The sequence below is a fragment of the Corythoichthys intestinalis genome, chromosome 9, assembly GCF_030265065.1.
Source record: "Corythoichthys intestinalis isolate RoL2023-P3 chromosome 9, ASM3026506v1, whole genome shotgun sequence".
Taxonomy (NCBI): Eukaryota; Metazoa; Chordata; class Actinopteri; order Syngnathiformes; family Syngnathidae; genus Corythoichthys; species Corythoichthys intestinalis.
In genome coordinates this window covers 40750264-40764492 of record NC_080403.1, presented here as the reverse complement: position 1 = coordinate 40764492, position 14229 = coordinate 40750264, and the positions used below count along the sequence as shown (strand labels likewise).

The window sequence follows — 14229 nt, the reverse complement described above, 5'->3', positions numbered from 1 at the left end:
ATTGCTTCTTCCTCTACGCACGTGACGTCAGCACATTGTCCCGCATTAAAAGTAGTCCGGGCAAAACGCGATGCTTAGTGCTGGCAAAATGAAATGATTCCTCGAGGTGAATAAAATTACTCTGATCAGTTTTTAAACTGGAGTTACTCGAGTTGCTGAAAATGTGACACACAGAATGGCTTGCTAAAATATATTGTTCTACGTAGAGGACGTCAGCCAAGGTCAGCCCCCCACATTTTTACCACACCAAATGTGGCCCCCTTTGCAAAAATTTTGGACACCCCTGGTTTAGACCAAATCACAACAACAGTTATCTCAGGGAGAATACAAAACATGTTTTAAGGTGCAGTAGCCCTACGATGGATTTCTACCTACTTGTACCTTTTTTTTTTTTTTTCTGTTTTATTGTGTTATGTATATATTAGGCATAAGGTGTACATTTAACTAGGGCTGTCAAACAGACACCTTATTTGTTTCAACCCAGCCATAAAAAGAAAATAATTATATTTATTAGGGCTGTCAAACGATTAAAATTTTTAATCGAGTTAATCACAGCTTAAAAATTAATTAATCGTAATTAATCGCAATTCAAACCATCTCTAAAATATGCCATATTTGTCTGTAAATTATTGTTGGAATGGAAAGATAAGACGGATATATACATTCAACATACTGTACATAAGTACTGTATTTGTTTATTATAACAATAAATCCACAAGATGGCATTAACATTATTAACATTCTTTCTGTGAAAGGGATCCACGGATAGAAAGACTTGTAATTCTTAAAAAATAAATGTGAGTTTGTATATTGTGACTAAATATTGCCATCTAGTGTATTTGTTGAGCTTTCAGTAAATGATACTGTAGCGACTTAACTGAACAGTTAACTGTTCTGCCCAAATGCATGATGGGAAGTGGTGCAACCATGACTGTGTGTGGTGGCTGCAAGTGCTATATCTTCTCTGCGTTGGGTACACTACAGGGTATTAAGAAAAAGATCAACTCCTGTCATTCTTCCCCAAAATATTTATAGTTGCTGTGAGAGAGATGACAAAGCTTTTGCCAATTAAAAGCACGGCCCCAATGAATGCTTGTATCTACTCCACTCACTTGGCACTGCCTCTTATCTCTGTATACAAGTAAAACGGCGCTATTGTAGGCTGTTTGCGGCAATGCGTGAATGACTCGTACCGCGAATGCGTTATTTGCGATAAATATTTTCACGTTTTTTACCGCCCATTAACACGATAAATTTGACAGCCCTACATTTAACAAAACAAAATAAATTTGGGATGAAATGCATAACTGATGCTACAACAATCTAACGATATACTGGCAAGCGGGGTGGCCAACCAATTTATAGGGGTGGCCGTGGCCACCCCCTGGTGGCGCCACTGCCCTCCAAGACGTTCACTGGTGTCTACAGCCATGCTTTCCCCTGGAATAACCTCGCCTTAAGACCCAAAGCATGCGTGACAACTAAATGTGTCAGCGTGCGGGTCTGTGGGAGAGCAAAGTGCTCGAGATAAGCTAGTTTCTCGCTCTCACACACGCACGCAAGTAGTCATGTATTATTTATGCTGTTGCTCCACGTGTGCTGCCGCTCTGGGATGGTCCTTGTTCGGCCCTGTGATTGGACACACCTCCAGGCTCCATCGTCTCATCCAAGCGGGGGCGGGACCTGGCTTGCACACACACCCACGATTGGCCCCGAAAAAGAAAATTTACAGCTTTATCTCCGCGGGTTCGAGGAGCAGGTCGCGGTGTTATAAATAGAGCCTCCAGCCCGGCGGGGGAGTGAAAATGAGCATCGGCGTCCGGCGACCGCTCCATGATCACTGTGAGAAGGATGCTGCAGCAAGCTCTAAGAGTATCCGGCCGGAGCGCTGTCCCTCTCCTCAAGTGGATGGAAAGGTGGGCAGAGGGCGCTGCGGTCGCTCCCGACGGGACTGCGGTGAGGAGTCTGGACGACATGCCTGGCCCGTTGGTGCTCCGCTTCGCCTGGGACTTATTCGCCCGCCGGGGACTGTCCAAGTTGCATCAGTTGCAGGTAGGCGCGTGTTCAACTTGTCAGCACCCGAAGAAGATATTTGAATGCATTATGCAAATTGACTAAAGTTTGCAAATGACTGCTTTTACAGCGAGAAGGAGCTGGATTTAGCAGCAAAATGTTAATGTACTTTCTCACTACTTCTTCTAAAAGAAAAAGCTCAGTTTGGATCCAGAGAAAGTCTTTTAACTGTATTAAATTGTGCTGTTATTTTTTCTGATTGATTTGCCAGAAATGTTGAAAGTCATGCAAAGTATCAGTATGATCATGCAGATTAACAACCACGTGCTGTTAATTTAACGCTTTTTGAGAGTGCAATTAAAACTTGAATTTAAGGTTCTTTGCAAAGCCAGGTACTCTTATCTTGCATTTCACCCAGTAGCCTTGCCTATTGCTTTTGCCAGTGAGGATATATGGAGTATATCAAGGGCGTAGGTTTGCATAGACTTAACACTACCAACTTTTCAGGATGCTCAAATTGTCCCCACCAACTTTTAAGCAACCTTATTTGAAAGAGTGCAGTTATATTAGTAATGTAATAAGGTAATTTAGATTGTCTTCCCATGTTGTCATGATAGAGATGTCCCGATCACGTCATTTTCAAAGTATCGGAATCGGCAAAAAAAATATCGGCCATGCCTTTTTTTTAATATATATATATATATATTTTTTTATTTTTTTTTTTAATTAAATCGTTTTCTAATTGTATTTAACGTTACAGACATAATATGTTACACTCATCCAGAGTATTTAGTTTAGGCTTAAGGTAGGATTAACAGATTTATCCCAATAACGGTGGTAATTCATTTTTTAAAAATGTATCACGTTAAAAAATTTAACGCAATTAATGCATGCACTGCACGACCCATGCACGCATTGTCGCGCTCCATCTGAAATGGCGCCGTTTTACCTATATAGAGAGATAAAAGGCAGTGTAAAATGAGTAGAGTGAATTTTGGCAGCCTTTGGAGCCTTTTTTTAATTGGCTAAAGCCTTACAATCCCTCTCTCTACGATTACAAATATCTTGGGAAGCAATGTGGGGAAGCAAGGTAGCAATTGATCTCTTTCTTAACACCTTATGTTATTTCCCAACGCAGAGAAGATATATCAATTGGTAGTACTACGCACAGTCATGGATCCACTTCCCATCATGCGTTTGGGCATGGCCACAGTATCATTTACTGAAATCTCAACAAATACACTAGATGGCAATATTTAGTCACAATATACAAAGTCACAAGTCTTTCTATCCATGGATCCCTCTCACAGAAAGAATTTTAATAATGTAAATGCCAGTGTTGTTAATCTTACTGAAAAAAAGTAATTAATTATAGTTACAAATTACTTCTCCCAAAAAGTAATTGCGTTACTAACTCAATTACCTGAATGTAAGAGTAATCAGTTACTTGGCAAAGTAATTGGTGATAATTACTTTTTTTTTTTTTTTTCCTCAAAAAAAAAAAAAAAAAAAAAAAAAAAAACGTTGGCCACACTATGTGAAGTTTTTTGTGGAGGTTTTTGGTACAATTGGCCCGAGCCCAATTCTTTACCCTAATTTACCCTTTACCCTGAATCAACTGTTAAAAGTTGTTAAAATTGCTCCCATTATTGCATTAGTTCCCTTCTCTCTACTTTCGACATATGAAAGTTTTAAAACTGTTTCATCATTTAAAGAAAGATTCAAGTCAAGATTTTGCCGATTTAGAAGTATTTTAGATAAAAAGTTACTTAGGTTCGCGAGGTTCTTCTCTACAATAGAGCCGTCCTAAAAAGCCTACTGCTTTAAGATGGCGGCTGTCATTTTGCATCTAGTTATATCTATATACAGTACATGGGATATCTACCATGTCTACCATATCTACCATAACATGCGGGCGTAGTATGTCCGGCTATCGGCTACAACATGTATTATTGGAGCTACCTAGCATCGCGTTTGCTCGGCGTCACAACTCTCTTGCCTCCTCCCCGCTCCTGCTCTGCTCTGTCGTCTCGGTGAGTCCGTCTCCCTCAGACTTTTCGACCAATATAGTAACGCATAGTAACGCATGCCTTTCCGTCCTCAGTAACGGTAACGGCGTTGCCAAGATGAGAAAAGTAATTAATTAGATTACCCACTACTGAAAAAAATAACGCCGTTAGTAACGCCGTTATATTGTAACGCCGTTATTAACAACACTGGTAAATGCCATCTTGAGGATTTATTGTCATAATAAACAAATACAGTACTTATGTACTGTATGTAGAATGTATATATTTGTCGGAGTTTTATTCATTTTTTTCTTAATGCATTGCCAAAATGTATATGATCGGGAAAAATTATCGGGAATGATTGGAATTGAATCGGGAGCAAAAAAAAAGCAATCGGATCGGGAAATATCGGGATCGGCAGATACTCAAACTAAAACGATCGGGATCGGATCGGGAGCAAAAAAACATGATCGGAACAACCTACATGATAGTATACTGTAGACCAGTGGTCTCCAAACTATTCCACATAGGGCCGCAGTGGGTGCAGGATTTTGTTCCAACAAAACAAGACAACACCTTTGCACCAATCTGGTGTTTTCAGTTGATTGCAGCCAGATGCTGCTTGTTTTAGCAGGAACCTCATTGGTTAAACTGTCTGTGCTTGATCGGTAGGAACCAAAACCAGGACCCACAGGACTGGTTTGGAGACCCCTGCTGTAGACCCTACCATTATTAAGTGAATTATTTTCATTATATTCAGACTTGCATTTACATTTTTACCTTTTCAATTGCTGAATGTGCCAGTCCACCCCCCCTCAAACGAACGTTTGGTTGGCAGATGAGTTGAAGCCCCTCCGTCCCGTCACAAATCACACACACATACTCACACAACCCCAACAGATTCATGTCGACAACATGCCGCCTCCTCCGCCCCCTTCGGAGAGGAGGGATATAATTTTTTTTCGGCCAGCAGCAGGTAAAAAGACATCAATGTTGTGGAAGTGGGGGAAAAAACACTAATTTTGCTAATGAAAGTCTGACCTGCATTAGAGTTAGCATAACATTAAACTTGCTAACCTGCAAAACTACTGTGGTTAGGCCAGCAGCCTCCACAAGGAATAACGAAGTCAAGCCAGCCGTTCCTTATTTGGATCATTGTTTGCGTTATGTGGATTATGGTAATATCGTCCCTACCAATGTTGAGACCAAACCTACGCCCTTGGAGTATGAATAAAAGTGGATTAAAACATACAATTATTAGAAAGTAACTTTCCGATATGGCATGCAAGAGGAACATGTTTTTTATTTTGTTTTGTTTTGTTTTGTGCAAATATAACCAGAACTTGAAGAGAGCTTTTTGAAGATATATTGTAAAATTTTTATTGTAACATTGCAGTTAAGTCCCCTAAAAAGTACGACAAAAAGTGGGACCTCTTTTTAATTAGCATTGTTCGATACAAGGGCGTAGGTTTGCATAGGGACGGGAGGGACATAACACTGCCAACTTTTCTGGATGCTCAAATTGTCCCCACCAACTTTAAAGCAAACTTATTTGCATTACTGTAGAAAGAGTTCAGTTATATAGGTAATATAGATTGTCTTCCCATATGTTGTAATGATAGAATAGACCCTTCCATTATTAAGTGAATTATTGTCATTATATTCAGACTTACATTTATCCATCTTCACTTGCTGAATGTCCTGGTCCATTCCATCCCCCCCCCCCCCCCCCCCCCCACCTCAAACGAACGTTTGGTTGGCTGATGAGTTGAAGCCCCCCCGTACCGTCACAAAAACACACGCATATTCACACAGCCCCAACAGATTCATGTCGACAACATGCCGCCTCCTCCGCCCCCTTCGGAGAGGAGGGATACAAGTTTTTTTTCCGGCCAGCAACAGGTAAAAAGTAGGGCTGTCAAAAGGATCGCGTTAACGGGCGCTAATTAATTTTTTAAATTAATCACGTTAAAATATTTGACGCATTTAACGCACATGCCCCGCTCAAACAGATTAAAATGACAGCAGTGTCATGGCCACTTGTTACTTGTGTTTTTTGGTGTTTTGTCGCCCTCTGCTGGCAATTGGGTGTGACTGATTTTATGGGTTTCAGGCTTTCAGCACCATGAGCCTTGTGTAATTACTGACATCCAACAATGGCGAGCTACTGGTTTATTTTTTGATTGAAATTTTTACAAATTTTATTAAAACGAAATCATTAAGAGGGGTTTTAATATAAAATTTCTACAACTTGTACTAACATTTATCTTTTAAGAACTACAAGTCTTTCTATCTATGGATCGATTTAACAGAATGTTAATAATGTTAATGCCATCTTGTTGATATATTGTCTTAATAAACAAATACAGTACTTTTGTACAGTATGTTGAATGTATATATCTGTCTTGTGTCTTATCTTTCCATTCCAACAATAATTTACAGAAAACTATGGCATATTTTATAAATGGTTTGAATTGCGATTAATTACGATTAATTAATTTTTAAGCTGTGATTAACTCGATTAAGAATTTAAATCGTTTGACAGCCCTAGTAAAAAGACGTCCTTGTTGTGAGAGTGGGGGAAAAAACACTCATTTTGCTACTGAAAGTCTGACCTGCATTACAGTTAGTATAACTTTAAACTTCCTAACCTGCAAAATTACTGCGGTCAGGCCAGCCTCCACAAGGAACAACGAAGTCAAGCCAGCCATTTCTTATTTGGATCATTGTTTGCGTTTTGCGCATTACGGTAATATCGTCCCTACCAATGCTGAGACCAAACTTACGCCCTAGGTTTGATAGAACAGCTTCATTCATGTTTCTGTTTGCCTTCTGCGGAATGACGAATGAGATCATTGGTAGTCCCCATGTAATAAAGTCAGAGCAGTCATTAACTTTGGTCAAAGAAGAAAACGTCCAGATGCGCACAAGTGTGGTAGTTTCATGAACTCAAATGTTTTATCCCAGCTGGAGGGAGTTCAACGGTACGGCCCCATGTGGAAGGCGAGCTTTGGCCCCATCACGACAGTCCATGTGGCACATCCAGCACTTATTGAGCAGGTGCTAAGGCAAGAAGGCCAACGCCCAATGCGCTCTAACCTTTCCTCCTGGAAGGACTACAGGAAGCTCAGAGGTCAGCACTACGGGCTGCTGACATCGTAAGTGTTCTTTTTTTTTTAACTTTTGAACTAAAATGATTGGCATCAAGCCAGCTGGGGCAAAGGCTGTGCTAGTGAATGACGTTTACTACTTCTCTTTCTGCTAATCAGTGTTGTTTTTGGCAGCCATTTTAATTTTCGTCCTAGTCTTTTGGGCAAAAATACTTATTAGTCTTAGTCATATTTTAGTTATTTCAAAATGTGTTCGTCTTCATCTAGTTTCAGTCAACGAAAACTCAGACAATTTCGTCTAGTATTAGTCGACAATTCTCAAGATGGTTCCGTCTATAAACTTCAAAACTTTTATTCCACGAATAAATAAATACAAGGTTTCCAACAATTTCGAATGAACATGACAGACGAGCACATAACTGTAGAGTCTACAAGGACATCACCATTTTAACGTTGATAATACACACTCAGCAGGAAAACAGCACATTATTTTCAATTAATTGAACTCACCTGGACGCCAGGAACTGCATGTAAAATGTTTTCCAAAAGTTTAAGAAGACACAGAGTCACCACACTAAATGCTAATGCTAACGCGAATGGAATGCTAACGCGAACGCTATGCTAACGGTACAAGTTAGTGTAATGTGTGATGATCACTCAGCACCAGAGGTGGGTAGCAGCGAGTTACATGTACTCCGTTACATTTACTTGAGTAACTTTTTGAGAAAATTGTACTCCTAAGAGTAGTTTTACTAAGCTATACTTTTTACTTGAGTAGATTTGTCAAGAAAAAACGTTACTCTTACTCCGCTACTTTGGGCTACACAAGAGTCGTTACATTTTTCTTCTTTATTCTACATATTAGATTTTTTTTTTTTTTTTTTTTGCCGGCGATACCAAGAGTAGAGATGTGCCTGCTGTGTTACCGGCGTAGCTCTACCGATTTCACCAATGAGACGTCGCAACAATAATCACATGACTGCATTATACCAATCAGACGCTTGCCGTTCTAGCTTCACGCCAGTCTGTTAATGTGGTGTGTTTAAAGCACTGTAAAAAATAAAGTATTACATATAAAGCGCTGCTCTCAACATTTCTCGAAAGCGCGAATTTTAACTTCCCTCCCAGTTTTTATTTGGCACCGATTGACCACGGAAAACCGGAGTTATGATTTTTTAAATTTCAAAATAGTAATTATGAATAGGGATGTCAAATTTATCGTGTTAACGGGCGGTAATTATTTTTTTTTATTAATGACGTTAAAATATTAGACGCAATTAACACATGCACGGAATGACCCGTTCATGCGTTGCCTCAAACAGTTTACGATGACCCCGTTTTAGCACATTGAGAGCGAAGAGGCAGAAAAATGCGAGTGGACACAGGCGTTTATTGGATCGCGCCTTTTATTGGCTTAAGCTTTGGCAGCCACTACTAACAGGTTGCCCAAATTCCGATCATGCATTTGGGCGGAGCAAAAGACATCTCTTTCTTAACACGCTTAATTGAACACAACACAGAACATATTGTATACCATTGTCAGCCACTACTGACAGTCATTATTGCCCAACTTCCCATCATGCATTTGGGTGGAGCAGTTGAGTCGCTACAGTATCATTTAGTGAAAGCACAACAAAAATAATATTCCTATCTCTCAAAAAATAATGTTCACAAAACAAATAAATGGCGAACTATTAGTTTATTTTTTGATTGAATTTTTTCTAAATTTTATTAAAACGAAAACTAACTTTTTAACTAAACTATTATAATTAACTAACCTAACTTGTACTCAAATTTATCTTTTAAGAACTACAAGTCTTTCTATCCGTGGATCTCTTTAACAGAACGAATGTTAATAATGTTAATGCCATCTTGTGGATTAGTTTTATAATAAAAAAATACAGTACTTATGTACAGTATGTTGAATGTTTATGTCCGTCTTGTGTCTTCTCTTTCCATTCCAACAATAATTTACAGAAAAATGTGGCATATTTTAGAGATGGTTTGAATTGCAGTGAATTACAATTAATTAATTTTTAAGCTGTGATTAACTCGATAAAAAATTTAATTGTTTGACAGCCCTAATTATGAAAGAACTCTTCACTATTCAAACTAGGAACTATTTTCTCCACCAGAGGGCAGTCATGCTCTTTGGATGAATAATGCTGCATTTCAATGATTTTTTAAAATATTTTTATTTTTTTGTATTTCTTTGTTTTAATGTGGTTATGTAATGGGTTATTGTACAGTATCATTATAATAACAGTCCACATCGATAACTTTGTGCTCAGAGAAAAATACCGCTGTTTAAAAAAAAAAAAAATCCAACAAAAATATAAGCAGTTACTCCCAATGTTACTCACTACTTTTCACTGGATACTTTTTTACTTGTACTTGAGTACATTTTTTTGGATGACTACTTTTACTTTTACTTGAGTACTATTATTTTGAAGTAACTCTACTCTTACTTGAGTAAAATTTTTGGCTGCTCTACTCACCTCTGCTCAGCAACATGGCATAGCCAAGATACAAAAACAAAACTTACCAAGCACCACCTGACACGTTTCATAAAAGGAGCCTGGAATGGGCACACGCTCAAGCCTGTGTGTGGGACGGGGGGGTGTGGTAAATGCATTGTAATTACACATACAATAAGAAAATATCACACATTGTGAATTTATGAATGAAAAAAATTTTCATTTCGTCCCCGGGTCGTCAAACGACGACTGGCATCCATCTCGTTATGCTTTAGTCTCCCAAGACACGTTTTCAGCGCATAATCGTGACGTCATCGTCATGAAAAAAATTGTTTGTTGACGAAATATTCTCGTTATCGTCATCGTTGACGAAAACAACACTGCTGCTAATTTGGTGAATAAGCAGAGTTTGACTTTTGGGGCCAGGGGGGGCACAATATGTTGATGACCCTGAAACGCAGTGTCAACAATGAAATTAACTTCCAAGAATTTTTATGATGATAAGTTGAAAATGAACGTTTTTATGTTTCCCATCATTCTTGAGGGGAATTCTAAATCAGGCTGCTTAGGACAGCTATACGTTCCGCCAAGATCGTCATCCATTGAATATGGTACGCCCGCTGGTGTCGTGCCAATGTAGTTACCCCTTTCAAACTTTGCATCCCCTAGGCGGAGTCACTGCGCTGCACTGATTTACTTGATTTCCGTGCTTTGGTGATGTAATTATCTATGAGGTTTTAAAACATGGCCCATGCATCAAAAAAAAAAAAAAAAAACGTATAACGTAACATATATACTGAACGTAAAAATAGGCAATGTTACACAGTTTTACTCGTAGGATAACCTATAACTGTTATTACTGTAATTCAAGTCCTGTATGGAGTTTCTCCAGTTTAATAAACGTCGGTGTCCAAAATATATACTGTGGTTCTTTTCTGGCTTCAATTGATTGTTTAAGTTGACATAACTCATAACTAATCGGTGTTTGTGTGCGCCTCCTCGGCCAGGGGATACAATTTTTGACGAGGGTAACTACATGGGCAAGACACCGGTGGTGGCTCTGTTGTACAATTAGCGTCTTTAGTGGGGCAAATTGAAACTCCACTCACCATTTTGACGGTGTCTCTGGCCTTTCATGGTCCACATTTTCAATCCTTGGTTCTTGCTCTGTAGTTGTTGTTGCTTTTAAAAGCTTAGGTTTGAAAAAAATACGTATATCCATTTTGCCTCTTTGGTCCTCAGGTGGTTTTGGCTAAGCAAAGCAAATGACCGCCTAAGGTGTTAGTCACATGATCTGTTCGAAAAATAATTTTGACCCATTATAAAAAATATCTTTTTTTTGTTCATTTCATTCATTTTTGTTGTTTGTTTTATTGCTTTACAACTGTTATAGACAATATTTTACCAGAAAACTCATAATTTTAAAAATCATATATAGGAAAGTCAATTACATGCAATGACACTTTCCGACCATCAGGAAGGGCCTGGCCCCCCCCTTAAACTCCGCGTATGATTTGGTGAGTTTTTTGTCTAACGTAAATAACAGTGTTATAATCATCCCAAATAAAGTCGTATGGCAGTAATTAAGATACAGTAAATTAGTAGGCCTAAGTGTTCATCAAATTCAAGACAAAGGTTTTACTCCTAAAATATGACTCTAACAATATGAACATTTTGAACTTTAACACTACAGGAAATTTCACTTGAATAACTAAATTCAAATGTATTGTAAAACTACAGTGTTTATTGAAAGTGTTACATTAAGTGTTTCAAAATATTTATGATTGCATGCAAATGTGGTTTACTTAAAAAGTAGCTACAACTTTACAGAACAGTCCACGGGGCATCCATCAACAACCTTTAATGATCACTGACATAAGATACAGTAGCTAAGTGATCTTCCAGGTAGTGTGGCAAACTAAAATCTGTGTTTAAAAGAAGTCCCTTTATTCATAAAACAGAACAAACAAAAGCCATTTAGCATATGAGTCGCAGCTTTTCCAATGTAGTGAAGATGAGATGTTGCCTTAATTATTTACTCCAACGTGCTTAGTGTCACATCTAACGTAAATCACTTGTTAATTAAGGTCAGATTAGTGAATTGTTCATTCGAGAGCCGGATGTTCCCGGCCGGCTTTGGGTTGAACGCTCAACTCGATATTTTGCTAAATAGGTTTGACTAAGATCTATTTTAGTCATAATTATAATGGGCCATTACTCTGTTATCAATAGTGTAAAGGGAACACTAGTTGTGCATAGTACTTGAAGAGGGGGGAAAAACATAAATGAACGAGACATTAAATTTAGTGGGTGTTATTGAATTAACCTTACTAACTTGACTAATGAGTACTTAAAAGTTAAGTACTGATTGTCACGATCAGAGGTGGGTAGAGTAACCCAAATTTTACTCAAGTAAGAGTAGCAATACTTCAAATTAATATTACTCAAGTAAAAGTAGTCAGCCAAAAAATGTACTCAAGCACAAGTAAAAAAGTATTTTGTGAAAAGAACTCAAGTCACGAGTAACATTGTGAGTAACTACTTACGATGTTAGATTTTTTTTTTTTAAACAATTGTATATTTTTTCTCAGCACAAAGTTATCTACAGTTATCCCTCGTTTGTCACGGTTAATGGGGACCAGAACCCGCCGTGATAAGTGAAAAACCGCGAAGTAGCGCCCCCCCAATATAAATATATGTATATATATATATATATATATATATATATATATATATATATATATATATACAGTGATACCTCAGCTCACGAACATAATTGGTTCCCAGAAAGTGTGTGTAAGGCGAAAAGTTCGTCTTCCGGACATTTATTTCCCATAAGAAACCATTAAAATTAAAATAATCCGTTCCCAGGTCCACCATAAAACATAATTTTCTACTAAATAAGCCTTAAAACTACACAAAAATATACCTTATTTTCTTTAATGTCTTCTTAGGCTTAACACTAGCCTGTGGTGGGGTCTTTTTCGGTCCCATAATAGCAAAAGTACACTCAATATGGTCCAAAATGTCTATCAAACACAAACCATGTCCACACTCAACGAAAGGGAAGGGACGAACTGGGACGCCGTGAGCGTGCGTCAGCTTCTCGTGGCGCTGTTCGACCGCGTGGTTTGGTTCGTCCGCCGAAAACTAGTTCGTCAGCAGAGACTATATGCTCGCGAATTTAATGTTACTTCTTAAGGCGAAAAGATCGTGAGCTTAAGCGTTCGTGAGCTGAAGCATCACTGTATATATATATATATATATATATATATATATATATATATATATATATATATATATATTTATGTGTGTGTGTGTGTATGTATGTATGTATATATATGTATATATATGTGTGTGTGTGTGTGTGTGTGTGTGTGTGTATATATATATACATACATATATATATTAGGGCTGTCAAAATTATCGCGTTAACGGGCGGTAATTAATTTTTTCATTAATCACGTTAAAATATTTGATGCAATTAACGCACATGCCCCGCTCAAACATTAAAATGACAGCCCAGTGAAATGTGTACTTGTTGTGTTTTTCGGACTTTTGTCGCCCTCTGCTGGCACTTGGGTGCGACTGATTTTATAGGCTTCAGGACCCATTAGCATTGAGTAAGTAATTATTGGCATCAACAATGGCGGGCTACTAGTTTAGTTTTTGATTGAAAATTTTACAAATTTTATTAAAACGAAAACATTAAGACAGGTTTTAATATAAAATTTGTATAACTTGTACTAACATTTATCTTTTCAGAACTACAAGTCTTTCTATCCATGGATCGCTTTAACAGAATGTTAATAATGGTAATGCCATCTTGTGGATTTATTGTTATAATAAACAAATACAGTACTTATGTACCCGATGTTGAATGTATATATAAATCTTGTGTCTCATCTTTCCATTCCAACAATAATTTACAGAAAAATATGGCATAGTTTATAGATGGTTTGAATTGCGATTAATTACGATTAATTAATTTTTAAACTGTGATTAACTCGATTAAAAATGTTAATCGTTTGACACCCCTAATATATATATATACATACTGTATATATACACATACATACATACATACATACATACATACATACATACATATATATTAAGAAATTGTTTTTAAGCACTTCAAATGTAATAATCATGATAAGTTTTAAACATGTAACTGTCCCACCGAATTATCTTTAAACAAAAAACACTGTAGACGCCCAATCCATTTTTAAAAAGTTGAAAAATGCTTGTTTTAATTAAATGCTTCATTGAGTGAGTTCACTCAAGCTGCTCTCTTACACACAATGAGTTGCCACAGCAACTGTTTAACAAGGTAAACGATGTTGACGCATGCGGCGCTTTGAAATCTCGGCTTACCAGCATCTCTGGTAAGATCAAAGCTTAACTGTCTGTCAATCATTGTTAACTTTAATAAGCAACTCCAGTACACTGCCTGACCATCAAAGAGCAGGGAGAGGGAGGGAAGGAGGAAGTTAAAGTGAGACTACGTGATCGGCTCGGGACAGCTCATCTGTATTTATTTTTTAATTGAAAAAAAAAATCCGTGATGGACTGAGGGCGCAAAGATTGAAGCGCGAAGAACTGAGTGATCACTGTATA

At 37.8% G+C, this 14229-nt stretch overlaps 1 protein-coding gene across 1 annotated transcript in view; it reads left to right on the top strand.

Moving 5' to 3' along the window:
- Positions 1 to 1756: 1756 nt before the first annotated feature.
- The window catches only part of LOC130922167 (25-hydroxyvitamin D-1 alpha hydroxylase, mitochondrial), a 31075-nt gene continuing 18602 nt past the window's right edge, over positions 1757 to 14229 (top strand). The window contains exons 1-2 of the mRNA XM_057846746.1: positions 1757 to 2052; positions 6990 to 7180. Of these exons, the coding sequence (XP_057702729.1) occupies positions 1834 to 2052; positions 6990 to 7180 (410 nt within the window). The 5' untranslated portion in view covers positions 1757 to 1833. The remainder of the gene's footprint in view (positions 2053 to 6989; positions 7181 to 14229) is intronic.